This window comes from Panthera leo, chromosome D4, assembly GCF_018350215.1.
Source record: "Panthera leo isolate Ple1 chromosome D4, P.leo_Ple1_pat1.1, whole genome shotgun sequence".
NCBI lineage: Eukaryota > Metazoa > Chordata > Mammalia > Carnivora > Felidae > Panthera > Panthera leo.
This window is the reverse complement of record NC_056691.1, coordinates 45708154-45726749: the sequence shown is the minus strand read 5'-3', so window position 1 is coordinate 45726749 and position 18596 is coordinate 45708154. Positions and strand designations below refer to the sequence as shown.

The 18596-nt window shown below is 40.3% G+C and overlaps 1 protein-coding gene across 1 annotated transcript; it reads left to right on the top strand.

Moving 5' to 3' along the window:
* Positions 1-10256: 10256 nt before the first annotated feature.
* On the top strand, positions 10257-10907 carry IFNE (interferon epsilon). The gene has a single exon (XM_042913746.1). The coding sequence runs from the start codon at positions 10257-10259 to the stop codon at positions 10881-10883; it is 627 nt and encodes a 208-aa protein (XP_042769680.1). The 3' UTR covers positions 10884-10907.
* Positions 10908-18596: the final 7689 nt, after the last annotated feature.

Here is an 18596-nt window from a genome sequence, read left to right as displayed (position 1 = left end):
CCTGTAAGTCCCTCATGATCAGAAGTGAAAGTCCCTGTGGTTGGAAATGTTATTTAACTTCTCTAAATCACAGGTGTTTTTTTTTTTTTCTTTTCATTTTAAAGTGGAGATAATAAGACCTACCTCTCAAGCCTATTATAAAGATTATAAATAATATCAATATATTCTCTTAGTACTGCACAACATTTGAATTTAATATGCCCATGTCTTGGTTTCCTTTTTTGTGCAATGGGAGCTGTAAGAGCACTTAAATCATAGAACAATGAAATGAATTCATATTTAGAGTTTGCCAAAAGTAATGCCTTACACATAGAGTTGTAGGTGTTGGTTAAATAAAAATTTTATTTAATTTTCATCCAAGTTAGTTAGCATGTCATGCGATAATGGTAGTTAAATAAAAATTTTAGACAATCATGGGGATGTTGTTTGCTACTAGAAAGAAAACAATTCTACCACTAACCAACAGTAAACATACTTGGAGTTCAGAGGACATGCAAACAATTTCTTAACTTTTCCCACTGAGATGCTTTTCAGTTTATAGAGACCATCTTTCATGGTTGTACAGGGTTCCGTCTCTCTCTTCTGCCCTTCATTTTCCCTCTGTCTTAAACTTCTTGTCCCCTCCCTGCCCAATTACCCAGTTCACTCCTGGCTGCGTGATGAAATATTCTCAAAATCATGATGCCCATATTTGCCTGCATCTTTGAAGAGCTTTGGTGTATCTTTTCCTGTTGATCTCCGAAAAGCTTAGGTCTTTTAATTTTGTCAGAAAGGATCCTATGTAGCAAAAATCTTTCTCTTGTTATCTGGACCACTTCTTATGACTTTGATATGTTTGATGTGCTAAGAGTCTCTGTTGCTTTACAATATTTTACCGAAGAATCCTGCTGAGGGTTGGGGGTGAGGGGAAGAAAAGAGGAGGTAATAAATTACAAATACATAAAGCTTTACGAGAAGTATTTCATATGTAGTATATATTAAGTAAGTGGATATTGCCATGTGAGTGGATACACAAGTAGCATTGTTATCTAACCAAGTATAAATACGAAGACTAGAGAAAATAGGAAGTCAATTGTGAAGTATGATCAGAGGGGTGTAGGTGGACTATATTGCCCTGAACTTGATCATTTAGGTATAATCCAGACTCTCCTGTTATCAGTTCCAGAATTCAACACTTCCACTGCTCTCTTTCTCGTATCTTAGAGTCCCTTGTTTCATTGTCATTCAGTTGAATACCACCTGGCAAAGTCCCAATCCTGGATGGACTGTGGACCTTCTCTGCTTCTGTTCAAAGCAAGGTAAATTGATGTCATTATTACCTTGGGGGTGACTAAGCAACTATGCACTATATATCTGGTGACTAACCAGGTATATTAGTCAAGTAATACATGCATATATGTTAAATATGAAATATATATATATGTCAATATAATTTTATATTGACACCTAGTCTTTCTTCCATCCTTCCTGCTAAAGACCAAGCCTGCCATGAGTTCCATCTCTTTCTCCTCTCTCCACTGGCCTCATCTAGTCAACAGGTTGTCATTACCACCTCAAAAACCAAAATAAAATATCAAAGCCCTCCAAGATTGAATATTCCATTATTGCTTTCTTTTGGTTTTTCTCCTCCATGTAGTGATCAGACTTTTGTTGGCATCACCTACATTGTTTTTTCCATTTCATCTTAAAAGCAGTGAAATCTGGCTCCCACCCAGACTGCTCTGTTGAAAATTCTGTTTACGAAAGTCACTAATGACTTCCATGTCATTAACACCAATGTGTGCTTTCAAGTACTTTCTTTGCTTATCCACTCGGCAGCATGGGACACTGCTAGACTACCCTTCTTTCTTGAAAGCCGCTTTCCCTTCTACTGATCCAGACACTCTATTTCCCTTTGTGGTATCCTCGTCCACTCATTCCTTAGATCCTGGTGTGCCTCAGGGGGTGATCTTAGGCTACCTGATTTTCTTGTTCTGTATATGGAAGTTCTACAACCAGGCAGTCCATAAGTAGAAAGAGAAGATGCTCCCAACTGATCTTATTCTGATCTACTTTTATGTCATGCTATACAATTTGATTATACTTCACTGTTTTTCCCTTCTCACCCTACCTAATCCAGTTAAGCTTCATTCCTGGGATCTTTATCACTGGCCCACTGAACAGGCCTAAACAGTGATAAGAAGATAATAAGCAATTAATAAAAATTTGTTGACTGAATTAACGTCATGAGGACCACTACATGTTGTCTAAGTGCTTTTAGAGCATGCACCCTCTTGATCCTTCTTTCTTTGGATTAATTGACATTTACTGGGAAAAAAAAAAAAACACTGATGGAAGATAGGCTTCATCTTATTTTCAGCTGTGGCTGATTAATAGGGGACTGAGCAGGGACTGAGCTTGGGAGAGCTATGTTGAATGTACTTGTCCGGGGGTCAATGGAAAAGAGTGTTTCAATCTATTGATACTGTCATACCTCATACAAATAACATACTAATATCATGTATTGAGTGTGGAGCATCTGCCAAACACTGTGATAAGCACATTGTTTCAACCAGAAGTCACAACAGCTGCATGAGATACTGTTGTTACCCTTGTCTTTACATTGATGTAATGGAGACGCAGAGATGTTCATCGCTTGGTTAAGAGCACACAGCAAACAGATAGTAAAGCTGGGCTGTCACACTTTAGAGCCCATGAGCTTAAGCATCATGCTACACTCATAATGCAGAGTGGTGGCCTTTTCTTTCCCTGTATTTTTGCCATTCTTGGCCTCAATTAAACTGTGAAGAGGGGACAAAAAACCAGCATAGGCGATGATAGTATGGAGAAAGAAGGGTACTCTGCCCTATGAGGCCTCAGTGATCACATCTCAAAAATGAATAATTTCACTAAAAAAATACATGCACATGCAAACACACACTTCTTCCCCCTTTTGAACTAGTCACAAAAGTTGCCAATATAAGAGAGAGAATCTTGGTTTTGAAACATTTCAGAGTAACTGCCAGTCTGATGCCCCAATATTCTCACGAACTTTAATGTGTATTTCCTATAAGCAGGAACATTTCTCCTGCATAACCATAACGTCATCATCAAAATTAAGAAATTAACATCATTACATTAGAAGAATGTAATACTCAGCCTTCATGTTTAGATTTGTCCAGTTGTACCAGTAATATCCTTAATAGCAAATGGACACTGTTGAGAATCACACTGTGTTCAGTTGGCATATTCTCTAGTCTCACGGAACCTCTAGCAATCTGCCAATTACAGTTCAGGCTTCCTGCCCCCGCACTGTTTCCCACAATGGTTTCTGCTCATGAGTCTCTGTTTCAGTAAACTGTTAGTCCCTGGATTCTCCGGCCTCTCTCTCTCCAATTTGGGGGGGCGTTGGTTTGCCCTGTGTCTTCCTCTGTCTTATGGATCCAAAAAGAGTGATTGATTTTTCAGTGTGTTTAGCTTTTTACTTAATAGGACAGAGTGATGCCTTCTAAGCTCCTCATTTGCGGAACTGGAAACCGGAGGTCCCTTTAGTCTCCTTTAATCTGGAACGTTTCCTTGGTCTTTCTTTGACTTTCACAGCCTTGAACTGTTACAGGGCAATTATTTTGTAGAATGTTCCTCAATTTTGGTTTAAGTGATATTTCCTCATGATTAAATCCAAGTTATTTACATTGGTGGAAATAGCGCAGAAGGGATGTTGTTATTTTGATTTGCATCTTATGGGATGGTGCATGATTTCAATTTGTCCCATTACTGATGGGGCTCACTTTGATCCTCTGAGTAAGTATGGCATCTAGGCATTTTGATGTGGCTGCCTGGCTATTCCTCTATTTAGCTCATTAACACTAGTAAGTACTTACGTAAGCTATACGAACTATATGAGGTATATATATTTAATGTTTGTTTATTTTTGTGAGAGAGAGAGGGAGAGCACACATGTGAATGGGCAGGAGCAGAGAAAGGGAGGGACAGAGGATCCAAAGTGGGCTCTGTAATGACAGCAGAGAGCCCAATGCAAGGCTCGAACTCACAAACCATGAAATCATGACGTGAGCAGAAATTAGTTGTTTAACCTACTGAGTCACCCAGGCGCCCCCGTTGAGGTAATAGATACATTGATTAGCTTGATTATAGTGATCATTTCACAATGTACATGTATACCAAAATATCACATTGTTTACCTTAAATATATACAACTTTTATAAATAAACAGAGAATAAAGTTGTTGAGTATTTTCTATGGCTGTACTTTGAAACTTTCTCCATAAGAACTTTGCCTTCCTCCATAAGTCACTCGCCTTAGGCTATGACTCTTTCCAGAAACTGTACCCCCACAGATACTCTACTCTTCTCAGGCTCCAACACCCCATGCTAGGTCAGCTGTCCATATGGAGGCTCGCCTCATCCTCTTTGAGCCCTGGCATCCCTCTGAACTACCATGCATCCCCACCTCTGCTGGCACAATTCTTACCTTTTTTCTGCCCAAATAGTGGTTTTAGGACTGGATTTTTCAGAAAAGGTATACGAAGCAGAGATTATATGTCATTTAAGATCACTTCTAACTAACAGCGTCTGATGACAGATAAATTAATATGGTTAAATTTTTGTAAATAGATGCTCAGAAAAAGGGGGCAGAGGTGTGTTGAGATCATTGTGACAAATGACCATGCTCAAAATAATCACTGAGTCCAGGGAAAGTGAGGTAGTGAGTAGCCTGGATGAGGGCTAGATGTATCAGATGGGGACTCTGGCCAGAAGCACAAGACCCGAGAGCATGCAGAGAAGTCAGGTTGTGCTGACCAACAGCCCTTAGGAAAGGGAGAAGTGATGTCTGTGAATAGTCAGGAAGCAACAAGTGTCCATTAAAGCGATCAAGGCAAGAAAAGGGAAAGACTTCACAATACTAACCAGCAAGTATCTTCATATGACTTAGAGTAATTAATGATCTTATGCATTATGGGAACTATTCATTTTGTCAAAGTAATAATGTGTTGCTGACCACACATTATTAGACCACTAGGTGCCATGAACTTTTGGATTTCTCTTGCCAACAGTGCAAGATGATACCAGGCTCTAAGTAATTGATGTTATGCTGCCATCTTTTGGTTAAATGTAAAATGCTTTTCTTACAGGGGCGCCTGGGTGGCTCAGTTGGTTAAGCGTTCTGGACTTAAGCTCAGGTCATGATCTCACGGTTAGTGGGCTCGAGCCCTGCATCGGGTTCTATGCTGACAGCTTGGAGCCTGGAGCCTGCTTCAGATTCTGTGTCTCCTTCTCTCTCTGCCCCTCCCCTGCTTCTGCTCTGTCTCTATCTCTCAAAAATAAATAAACATTAAAAAAAAATTTAATGCCTTTCTTACTAATGAGCTATTGTGGTATGTTTTGAACACAGAGAGGTAATCGCGAGGTTTTTTTTGCAGCATTAATGTTTTTTAGATTGACAATAGTGTTAAATAAATTTGTGGGGAAAAAGGTGAATAGATAAAAATGTATATTTGAGCAAATTTAAAAACCACTTACAAAGTCCATTCTAGTGAAAGATAGATTGCCACTGGTAGTTTATTCTATTTTTTCTTTCTTTTTTTAAATTTTCTTTATGTTTATTTATTTTTGAGACAGAGAGAGACAGAGCATGAACAGGGGAGGGTCAGAGAGCGGAAGACACAGAATCTGAAGCAGGCTCCAGGCTCCAAGCTGTCAGCACAGAGCCTGACGTGGGGCTCAAACTCATGGACTGTGAGATCATGACCTGAGCCAAAGTTGGATGCTTAACCCAATGAGCCACCCAGGCGCCCCTATTCTATTTTTTTCAAAGACTTTGTCTGAATCAGTGATACTTAAGACTTAGCACTTTTTTTTCATTGTCATACTTTTCCACTGTTTTTCTCTGAAGTATTATAAGCTGGCAGTAGATTCCCTTAATACCATCCTTAGATTTAGACAAAAGGGACCCACACACTAGGCTTTGCCATTTCATGGGCTTCATATGTCGTTCGTGACCCTCTACATGCACATGCTTGTGTACAGGCACACACTCAAGTGCATGTACACATACACATGCACACACACGACTCTTTTTTTTTTGTTTGTTTTTACTTATTTTTGAGAGAGAAAGAGACAGAATGTGAGTGGGGGAGGGGCAGAGAAAGAGGGAGACACAGAATCTGAAGCAGGCTCCAGGCTCTGAGATGTCAGCACAGAGCCCGACGCGGGGCTCGACCTCACGAACCGCGAGATCACGACCTGAGCCAAAGTCAGACGCTTAACCAACTGAGCGACCCACGTGCCCTGCACACACAACTTTTTGTTAAGAATACCTAGTGTCCATGTCACTTAGAATCTCAAGCCTGGGGAAAGAATACTCAGGAAGGAATCGGCGTGGGTGCTTGGGTGTCTCAGTGGGCTGAGCGTCAGACTTTGGCTCAGGTCATGATCTCACTGTTCCTGAGTTCGAGCTCCACGTCAGGCTCACTGCCGTCAACCTTTCAGCATAAAATCCACTCTGGATCATCTGTCCCCCTCTCACTGACCCTCCCCTGCTTGTGCTCTCCCCAAAATAAATAAATATTTTTTAAAAAGGAATGGGCCAACTATCCCCAGGGTGGACACAGGGCTGGGAACATCTCCTGCTTCCATCAGCCAGAGTGCAAAGACTTACTAGTACAGGGAACAGTGAGTAGAGTCCTTATAAGGATGGTCCCTTGGTAGTGAGATGACATTACCCTAGACTACAAAGTCTGCCCCATCCATGCTACCAAAGTTGAAAAACAAGCCCCCAACAAATCAAACAGATTCCAAGTAATTCAACTATGTCCTACAACAAAGCCCAGCCATATATGTAGGGCTTAACAAATCCAGTACCCATGATGTAGAACTTAGAATGTTCTGAATCCAGCCAAAAGCCATCAGGCATACAAAGAAATAGGAAAATAGGACCCATAAGCAGTAGAAAAGACAATCATGAAACAAGGCCCAGAAATGACACAAATGACAGAATTAGCAGAGAAGGAAGCTTAAACACTTATCATATATAAACCACATAAGCTCAGGAAGATAGGAGAAAAGATGAACGTGATGAGGAAAGAAATGAAAGATATCAAAAAGGAACAAAATAAACTTCTAGAGATGAGAAATATACTACCTAAAGTGATAAATATACTAGATGGGATTAACATTCAGATAAGATAAAGCAGAAGAAATTATCACTGAACCTGAAGACATTGCCATAGAAATGATCAAAAATAAAAGAGAAAAAGCTAAACGAACAAAACATCAGTGGCCTGTATGATCATACTGATGGTCTGATATATCTGTACTTAAAGTCCCAGAAGGAGATAAAAAATGTTGAAAAAAATAAGGTCTGAAACTTTTCCCAATTTAATTAAAATTATCGGGGCGCCTGGGTGGCTCAGTTGGTTAAGCGCCCAACTTCAGCTCAGGTCATGATCTCGCAGTTCGTGAGTTTGAGCCCTGCATCGGGCTCTGTGCTGACAGCTCAGAGCCTAGAGCCTGCTTTGGATCTGTGTCTCTCTGTCTCTGCCTCCTCCCCGCTCATGCTCTGTGTCTCCCTCTCAAAAATAAGTAAATTAAAAAAAATTATAAACTCACAGATTCAAAAAGCTTAGGAAACTCGTAATAGAAGACACAAGAAGAAAATTGCATCAAGGCGCATTATCATCAAATTGCTGAAATATAATGGTACAGAGAAAACCTTAAAAGCAGTTGGGGAAAGAGAAGACATATTATGCAAAAGAAATAAAATTAAGATGACAGCAGTCTTCAGAAATCATGCAAGCCAAAAGACAATGGAACAACATCTTTACAGTACTGAGGGAAAAACTATCTCAACTTAGAATTCTATACTCAGCAAAAACATATGTTCAAACTGAAGGCAAAATGCTTTTTCAGACAAACAAAAAGCCAAGAGAATATGTCACCAGCAGAACTGAGATACAAGAATTATTAAAGGATTTAAGAATAATAATAGTTATTCAAGAAAAATGATAGCAAATAGAAATTTAGATCTACTGAAAGGAAATGAACAGCACCAGAAATGGTATGTTGGTAAATGTATGATAATGAGTAAATATAGAAGAAAGGCTTCCTCATTTAAAAAATCTCTTTAAAATATATAATTGGCTATTTAAAATAAATATAGTATCAATGTTTGTGGGGTTTAAAACACATGAAAATGTTTAGCAACTAGAGCACAAAGGATGAGTGGATGGAGAAGAGTATATTGTGATATCCTTTAAGCCATGTGTAATATTATTTGAAAGTAAATTGTAATATGCTAAATAAAGATATATATTTTAATATTTTTTAAGTTTTTAAATTTATTTTGAGAAAGAGAGAAAGCACACGAGCATGGGAGGGGCAGAGAGAGAGGGAGAGAGAATCCCCAGCAGGCTCCACACTGTCAGCACAAAGTCCCACATGGTGCTCAATCCCACAAACTGACCATGACCTGAGCTGAAATCAAGAGTCAGATGCTTAACCGACTGAGCCACCCGGGCACCCCAAAGACATATATTTTACACCCTAGAGAAAGCACTATAAAAATAAAGTGGTATAGCTAATAATCCAATAGTGGAGATAAAATGGAATCATGTTTTGAAATCAATCCAAAAGAAGGGAAAAAAACATATGAACAATTAGAAAACAAATAGCAACATGGTTAGATGTAACCCTGCTATATGACAATCATACTTACATACTCACATAAATGTAAATGTGACAAAAATATATAGCCATGCATAAGACAGAACAAGAAAAGTGTTTTTAAAAAGGTATACAATGCTGTGAGGATCCAGAAGACAGATTATAGCTTCGTAAAAGAAATCTACATCCTAAAGAAGTAACCCTTAGTCCTTGCACAGACACATATTAGAGGTGAAGGAGGTAACACAATGGGTGATATTTCTGAGAGAGAAGACACACACACACACACACACACACACACACACACACACACCTCTGCTAGGTGTATTAAGGAAATAGTGAGTCATTAACTTTATCTGGAATTCAGTTTCCCTTACCTTATATTTGGAGCAACAGTGGGAGATAAGATTGGAAAGGTAGATTGAAGGCATATTTGGGAGGACTTAAAATGTGGAACTGGGTATTTGTAATTCAAGAGGCATTATTAATGTGAAGATAGTAGCTTTGCTTTACCATAGTTAGTGGTACCCGAGGGAATGTACATCAGCCAACTGCCCAACCTTTTCACATATAAGTTTATCATTTATAATGATTACATGGCATTTAATTATATGGATATACCAACATTTATTTATCCATTTCCCTATTATTGGACCTATAAGCCATTTCTAATATTCTGCAGTTGTAATAACTTTATAATGACCTTCTTTTGCTAATTTTTTTCTGATTCACATTACTTTCATAGGTTAGAAACTTAGATATTGAACTACTATAGTAAGATATAAAACAATTTGGGATGCCTGGGTGCCTCAGTCTGTTGAGCGTCCGACTCTTGGTTTCTGCTCAGGTCATGATTTCATGGTTTGGGAGTTGGAGCCCCATGTCAGGCTCTGTACTGACAGTTAGGAGCCTGCTTGGGATTCTCTCTCTGCTCCTCACCTGCTCTCTCTCTCGCTCTCTCTCAAAAATAAATAATGAATAAACATTAAAAAACAATTTTAGATTGCTCATACATATTTTAAGGTTAATTTGCTCAAGCGTTTGCACAAATTTACAGTTCTACTTGAGTTTTTAAATTTAGTAGTCTGTATAGATTTTAATTCCCTGTCCCCCCACCCCCTGTCCAAGCACCCTATAGGTGCTGCTAAGCCTGTGATAAATATTACTCCATGAAAGAGTACTCCTTTAAAAAAATACTCTCAGTAAAAGAACTTTAATAAGCTTGACTAAATATTTAGAAAGCATATTGTGTTGAGTGAAACTTTGTATCTAATACATAATGAGAGTAATAGAAAATCATATTGGGTGACTAGTCTGTAATTATCCAAGGAACACATACAATGAATCAAGTTCTTTTGGTTACTTCGTTAAACAGCCAACACAATGGGGAAAGTGGAGGAAATGTCCCATAAACACTATGAAAAGGGAACCAGAAAACCCAGTATGTAATCTTGGAGTAATGACAGCATCAGAAAACAAAACCAACAAAAGAGAACACCTTCCAGAACAATCTGAGCTGCATGAAAGGCAAACATTCACTAAAGTTGGAGCTTTCCTAAGTCTGCCCAGAGATAAGTGGCATATTTGACCTTCACCATGATTAACAAGCATTTCTTTGAAATTGTGTCGGTGCTGTTGGCCTCTTCTACTATCTTCTCCCTAGAGTTGAAACTGGCTCTCTTCCAACAAAGAGTAAACAGAGAGAATTTAAAACTCTTGAGTACATTGCAAAGCTCATCAATTCAGCAGTGTCTGCCACACAGGAAAAACTTCCTGCTTCCCCAGCGGTCTGTGAATCCTCGCCAGTACCAGAAAGGACAAGCACTGGCCATTCTTCACGAGATGCTTCAGCAGATCTTCAACCTCTTCAGGGCAAATACTTCTTCGGGTGGGTGGGAGGAAAGCCACGTGGAGAAGTTCCTCCCTGAGCTTCATCAACAGCTGGAATACCTAGAAACACTCACAGGCCTGGAAGCAGAGCAGGACAGCAGCATCTTGGGGAGTGAGAACGTTAGGTTACCGATTAAAATGTACTTCCAAAGGATCCACGATTACCTGGAAAGCCAAGAGTACAGCAGCTGTGCCTGGACCATTGTTCGAGGAGAAATCAACCGGTGTCTCTTCTTTGCACTCCAGCTGATAAGAAAGATAAGCAAACGAGGAATGCATTCCTCGAAGAATGTGGAGCATGAGCCGAGGGCAGACTTTAGAAGCACAGGGTAGGTGGAGGGGCGGGAGGACTGTTCCAGAGACTATTATTTCTTCTTGTCATTAATTGCTTTGGTTTCGTGTGTGTAGATATATGTATATTTACCTGTCCTTTAAGATTATGCGTAGTGACTACAATGGTCTTTGTTGTGTAATGTCACTTTGTATTTTCCATTCATCTTAAATTTTCATGAGATAAAATAGATTCATCAGTATTTCATACTTGGTTCTTCAAATGGGTTTATTTTCCTCAGAGTAAATGAGGTACGTTTCCACTGTACTGATTTCTTAACTTAGCACATCCAATGATTTCTTTGCCAGAAATTGGTAGAAACATTAAGAAGTACAAGGAATAATGTGCATTGCCAGACTTGAAAATGTCAATACACACTGAATATCTGTTACAGGTGACACAATAGAAATATGGCCAAAGGTCACGAACAGCAGATTGCAGAGGGAAAACAAATGCATGAAAACAGGTTCAACCTCACTTATAATGATAAAAAATACAAATTAAAAGTGAACAGCATGCCATTCATAACAGCTGAAGGCCTACACTTTCGTGGAGATTTTGGAGAGGGATGCTCCTATAATTTGCCAGAGCGCTGGAAATTGGTAGGATCACTGTAGAGGCAATATATTGATATCTGTTAAAATTACCATCTTTGATCCATAAATTTGAAATTGATCTTATAAAAATGCTTGCATATGTGTCTGATGGCGTGCATACAATACTGTTCACTGCAGCATTATTTATAATATCAAAAGACAGGAAACCACTCAAATTCTTTTAGTTTGAGACAGTTGAAGTATAGTCACGCAAAGGAACACCACCTGGCTGGACAACAGAGTGAGGATGCTCTTCCTATACTGAAAGAAAAGAGTAAAAAAATAGGCAAGATGAAGAACAGTGTGTATAAAGTGCTGTATTTGACATTAAAATGTAAAACAAGGGGCGCCTGGGTGGCTCACTCGGTTAGGCGTCCAACTTCGGCTCAGGTCATGATCTTGCGGTTCGTGAGTTCGAGCCCCACGTTGGGCTCTGTGCTGACAGCTCGGAGCCTGGAGCCTGCTTCGGATTCTGTGTCTCCCTCTCTGTCTGCCCCTTCCCTGCTCGCACTCTGTCTCTGTCTGTCTCTCAGAAATAAACATTAAAAATTTTTTTTAATAAAATGTAAAACAAATTTTCTATTTGACCTAACTTGTGCATGAACAAATAAAGAATATATAAGAATAAACTACAATGATGACCTGTGTTTTGGGGAAACGAGGCTAGGGGAAGAAGCAGGGGGAGGGAGGTTTTCCAGCATATTTTTGTATTTTTAATCATGTGAACATTACAAATTAAAACAATAAATGAAAATGTACCTAACAAGTCAGAGTTCTTAGAAATACGCATGAAGGAGTCTTGCTGGCAAAAGGAAGTGTTAGATGAAGGGTAGAAGAAACAGGACTGCTCCAGCCTTCCCCTGGAGGGGAGGGGAGTGGCCAGGAGAAGGAGGAAGGCTGCACAGAAGGGCACTCGTGCCAACCAAGGGAGGGGGTTTCCACTCATGAGAGCTGCTAGGGATGAAGGGATTCCAGCTCTTCCAGCCAGGAGCTCCCCGAAACCATGATGGAACAAATGCGGGGCCAGAGAAACTGAAGTTCAGTTGAGACTTGGTAGCTTTCCCACGGCCACGGTGACCTTCACCCAATGTAAGAAGCAGAGCCATGGTCCAAAATTCTGGGGCTAGTTCTGCCACTTTACGTCATGCTCTGTTTTTGACTCATTGTATAATTCGAGATGAAATCTATCACTTAATGTGAAAACTTGCTGAAGAACAAAACACATTTCATTTCGGTTTAATTAGTGTTAGTAAGTGTATTCGTTGTTGGCCTGTGCTTTCGGATTTGGCTTCAGAGGAAGGAGGATGAGCTGAATAGGCTCCTGAGTCTGAGGCAGGGCCAACTGCCAGAGAGGAAAAGGGCAGAGAAGCAGAGGCAGTCTTGGTCCACGTGACCTTTCAACCCCTGTGTACCTTCAAGTTCACCTAGAGGTAGGGAGGTGGAGAGAGGAGAGGCATTTACCACACTTGACTGCAAATACAGGTCATTTGCTTCACATGATCAGTAGAATTTTTGTTTTCTTTAAACCAGGAAGTTTTCAGAAGCAAATCCTTCATTTAACACATTATTCGACTCTCAAGTTAACCTAGCAAGATAGTTTCTGTATTATCTTCTTTTCTGAAATGAGAATAACAAGACTTTAAAGGTGAAGTAACTTGCTCAAAGTAATGTAGCAAGTCACGGAGCCAGTAAATGCCAGAGCAGAGATTCTCCACCAGATCTGTCTGACTGAAAAGAGTGCACTCTGTTCTAGACCCCACAAACCCGAATGGCATTGTGCGAGATCTCTGCGAAATAATAATGATAACAAGCATGACGACAATTTGCTCCTGGCTTTCCTTATTCAAGTTCACATACTGTCCGCAGTCTTGAATTAGAGAAAGAACATTTTCTCCCCCTGGATATTTCTTTCCTAAGAACTGAAGAGAACAGAATGGAGAAGAGGCCAAGTAGAAATTTACAGTAGTTAATATGTACTCCTATCTAGAAGCTAAAAGCAATACTGTACATGCTAATGTTTCCCCAAACATTTAGCTTTATTAGGTTGACATCCTACTTGTATTACTGTCTTAACTGCTTCATACAAAATAAAAATGGCTTGCTTTTAAATATGTGTGCTCTCTTAAAACTTTAAAACCAGAGTTCTAAACTTGGAGATATTGAGGAAGATACATACTTTATTTTTTTATTTTTTTGTGTGAGCTTTTATTTATTTTTTATTTTCTATTTTTTAAATATGAAATTTATTGTCAAATTGGTTCCCATACAACACCCAGTGCTCATCCCAAAAGGTGCCCTCCTCAATACCCATCACCCACCCTCCCCTCTCTCCCACCCCCCCATCAACCCTCAGTTTGTTCTCAGTTTTTTTCTTTTTTTTCAATATATGAAATTTATCGTCAAATTGGTTTCCATACGACACCCAGTGCACCAAAAGGTGCCCTCCTCAATACCCATCATCCACCCTCCCTTCCCTCCCACCCTCCATCAACCCTCAGTTTGTTCTCAGTTTTTAAGAGTCTCTTACGCTTTGGCTCTCTCCCACTCTAACCTCTTTTTTTTTCCTTCCCCTCCCCCATGGGTTTCTGTTAAGTTTCTCAGGATCCACATAAGAGTGAAAACAGTATCTGTCTTTCTCTGTATGGCTTATTTCACTTAGCACAACACTCTCCAGTTCCATCCATGTTGCTACAAAGGGCCATATTTCATTCTTTCTCATTGTCACGTAGTACTCCATTGTGTATATAAACCACAATTTCTTTATCCATTTATCAGTTGATGGACATTTAGGCTCTTTCCATAATCTGGCTATTGTTGAGAGTGCTGCTATAAACATTGGGGTACAAGTGCCCCTATGCATCAGCACTCGTGTATCCCTTGGGTAAATTCTTAGCAGTGCTATTGCTGGGTCATAGGGTAGGTCTATTTTTAATTTTTTGAGGAACCTCCACACTGTTTTCCAGAGCGGCTGCACCAGTTTGCATTCCCACCAACAGTGCAAGAGGGTTCCCGTTTCTCCACATCCTCGCCAGCATCTAGTCTCGTGATTTGTTCATTTTAGCCACTCTTTCTGGCACAAGGTGGTATCTCACTGTGGTTTTGATTTGTATTTCCCTGATGAGGAGCGACGTTGAGCATCTTTTCATGTGCCTGTTGGCCATCTGGATGTCGTCTTTAGAGAAGTGTCTATTCATGTTCTCTGCCCATTTCTTCACTGGATTATTTGTTTTTCGGGTGTGGAGTTTGGTGAGCTCTTTATAGATTTTGGATACTAGCCCTTTGTCCGATATGTCATTTGCAAATATCTTTTCCCATTCCGTTGGTTGCCTTTTAGTTTGGTTGATTGTTTCCTTTGCAGTGCAGAAGCTTTTTATCTTCATGAGGTCCCAATAGTTCATTTTTGCTCTTAATTCCCTTGCCTTTGGGGACGTGTCAAGTAAGAAATTTCTGCGGCTGAGGTCAGAGAGGTCTTTTCCTGCTTTCTCCTCTAGGGTTTTGATGGTTTCCTGTCTCACATTCAGGTCCTTTATCCATTTTGAATTTGTTTTTGTGAATGGTGTGAGAAAGTGGTCTAGTTTCAACCTTCTGCATGTTGCTGTCCAGTTCTCCCAGCACCATTTGTTAAAGAGACTGTCTTTTTTCCATTGGATGTTCTTTCCTGTTTTGTCAAAGATGAGTTGGCCGTACGTTTGTGGGTCTAGTTCTGGGGTTTCTATTCTATTCCATTGGTCTATGTGTCTGTTTTTGTGCCAATACCATGCTGTCTTGATGATGACAGCTTTGTAGTAGAGGCTAAAGTCTGGGATTGTGATGCCTCCTGCTTTGGTCTTCTTCTTCAAAATTACTTTGGCTATTTGGGGCCTTTTGTGGTTCCATACAAATTTTAGGATTGCTTGTTCTAGCTTCGAGAAGAATGCTGGTGCAATTTTGATTGGGATTGAATGTGTAGATAGCTTTGGGTAGTATTGACATTTTAACAGTATTTATTCTTCCAATCCATGAGCATGGAATGTTTTTCCATTTCTTTATATCTTCTTCAATTTCCTTCATAAGCTTTCTATAGTTTTCAGCATACAGATCTTTTACATCTTTGGTTAGGTTTATTCCTAGGTATTTTATGCTTCTTGGTGCAATTGTGAATGGGATCAGTTTCTTTATTTGTCTTTCTGTTGCTTCATTGTTAGTGTATAAGAATGCAACTGATTTCTGTACATTGATTTTGAAGAGACAAGTTTGGGGGCTCAGAGTAAAGATAAGCTCATTTGTACTCATAGGCTGGGTCATCTGAGTTATCCTTGTCACATATACATGTATGAGCTAAACAGATTATTAAATCAAAAAGCAGGTTACAAAATAACTAGTACCATCATAATTTCTATAAATAAAAATGCCTGTAAAATGTCTGAAAAGAATTGCACTAAAATGTTCACAGCAGTACTATCTGGGTAATAGAATTTCCATTCTCGTATTTTTGAATATTATTTTCTTTTATTAAACTTTACTTATTTTGAGAGAGAGAGCACACATGAGCAGGAGAGGGGCAGAGGGAGAGGGGGAGAGAGAGAATCCCAAGCAGGCTCCACACGGTCAGCCCAGAGCCCAACGCAGGACTTGAACTCACAAACCGTGAGATCATGACCTGAGCTGATGTCGGGCGCCCCGCCGACTGCACCACCCAGGCTCCCCTAAATATGGCTTCTTGTAGAGATTTGGCTTAAGATACTTATCACCTGCACTAAATGAAGCCCCATCTCCAGTGTGTATCAGAATCATCTGGAGGGCTTGTTAAAATACAGGGGGCATGGCTTCACCCCAGTGTTTCTGATCCACTAAGTCTTATAGTGGGGACTGAGTATTTGCATTTCTAACAATTTCTAGATGATTTTGATGCTTTTGGTCCTCGGACTCCACATTACAGCCCATGCCTCTGTTTCTTGATAGCCTTGGTAGACTGTTAACAGCTGAAGACATGGTCTCTTTGAGGTTACTGATCTCATATTTTCCCATAATACCTAGAGAGAAGTGAGCCTCTCAGGTGGGAGATAGTTGGTAAGGATAGTTTTTTTTTTTTTCTTTTTTCTATCACTGCCTTTTCACAGCAGCGGATTCAATGGTCTTTCTCCTTCTTAAAGAAGCTGGATGTAAAGACTCTAATACGCCAGGTGACAGTAACTGTCTCTTCAGGAAGATGATCCAACCCAAGTTTTGTTTCTGTAACCGTGTCTGTTCCTCATGCCTATGATCGTGTGACATCAAAACTGCAACCATAACAATATCCGATTGGATGAAGAATATGGTGTGAACACAGGGAAATCAAACTTGTGAAAGACAGAGGATTCCAAGGTGGAAGATCGCAGACGGTTCAGTAATCTCTTCTGTTGAGAAATGTAGATGTTTGGTAAATACAGAGACTTGGGAGTCATTCTCGGAATTGCCTTTGGCTGAAATGAGTCATTTAGCCCCAGTTTTCTCCCCTCTATCCAAGGACTGGATGTGGAGGGATAAAGGCTCAGACCCCTCACTCCACCCCTGAAGGGTCATCGCAGTCTCAGAGCCCCTTCCCCCACCCCGGTTTTGACCGAAGCCACACTGTGACTGCACAGCCCCTCGGCTTGTCCTCCGTTCCTCATCCTGCCTGCTCTTCTCACATGCGTTGAGCCCGTAGCACTCCCTACTAAACTCCTCACATGGCACTTTTTGTCTCAGAGTCCACTTTCTCAGCACCTGACCTCCGAAAGCATAACACACAGACCTTCCATCTGGGGCCACAGAAAACCCAAACTCACATGCTGTTGCCTTGGCCAGGTACAGATTCGCTTCCTAATATGTGCTAATATCTCATTCTGGCTCTTTAGGACTCCTTAAAATTTTTCACAGAAAGCCCTCAGAGTCCGATCTGTCTAAATCTATCTGCCCCTCCAGAGTACAACTTTTATCACGTCTCAGACCACACTGTACAATGATGGGTTAGTTCTCTCTCAACTAAGGTATGACCTACTTCATGGTGGGGAAATGGCTTCTGAACTCTTTGCCTAGCACATTCCTGAACACATAAAGGGACAATCTAAATACTGAATGAGTAAGGAAATTTAAAGTGCAGCATTAACAGAGGGGGGCACCAGGGTGGCTCAGTTGGTTGAGTGTCTGACTCTTGATTTTGGCTCAGGTCATGACCCCAGGGTCACGGGATGGAGCCCTTCATCAGGCTCTGCGCTCAGTGCAGGGCCTGTTTGGGATTATCTCTGTCTCTCCCTCTGCCCCTCTCCCCTGTTTGTGTGTGCTCTCTCTCTCTCAAATAAAAATAAATAAGTAAATTTTTTTTAAATGCAGCATTAACAGAGAGAGAGAGAGAGAGAGAGAGAGAGAGATAAGTACCATATCGTCATGGCCAGTTATACACGTAAGAAGATACTCTACCTACAGATGAGGAAGTCTTGTTAACGTGTCTGCTAAGAGGTCATATTCTTACTTTTGTTTTTCAGTTTCTCTACTCTTCCTGGATGGACAACTTGGGTAAGCGACTTCTTGCACTAAAAAATGAAGTATCTTTCTTTCTCTAATGACAGGGTGGTTTTTATCCTTGTATGGTAAGAGCACAATAAGACATGACATGTAGGACAGAAGTGCCGGTGGGAGCCCCTCTCCCAACTAATTGTTCTGCTCACCCGAGAAAATCCTTTCCTGAACCCGCTCTTCATGGCCCTTCAGTCGCTGTCTGCTGGTGACCATTAGTCACGCTTTCGACCGCCGAGTAATATAGAAACCACTGACACCAACTTGAGTGTTTCCTATTTTTGGTGCAGTTTAAGAAACACTCAATATAGCAGATAGACATAAAACAATACATGAAAATAGTGTAAATGGCTCACTTTTATAGTTGTATGGTGTGTAACACTCCTCCCATTGTTGTATCCAAAAAGCGCTTGTCTTGTTACTGTCCAAAGTGGGTGGCCGCTGAATTAGTTTTTCCACCCACTATTAGTAGAGATTTGATGGAAAATGTCCTTATTTCTTTGGCTTGTACACTTGAAATATTATGGGTAAGCAGAAGATAGCCAGCATGTAGTATCTAGAGACAAGTAGCCAGAGTCACATTACAGTGATGCAGGGAAATGATCA

Excerpts from the sequence above, each read along its gene's own strand:
- IFNE (XM_042913746.1), top strand. The coding sequence starts at position 10,257 with ATGATTAACAAGCATTTCTTTGAAATTGTGTCGGTGCTGTTGGCCTCT.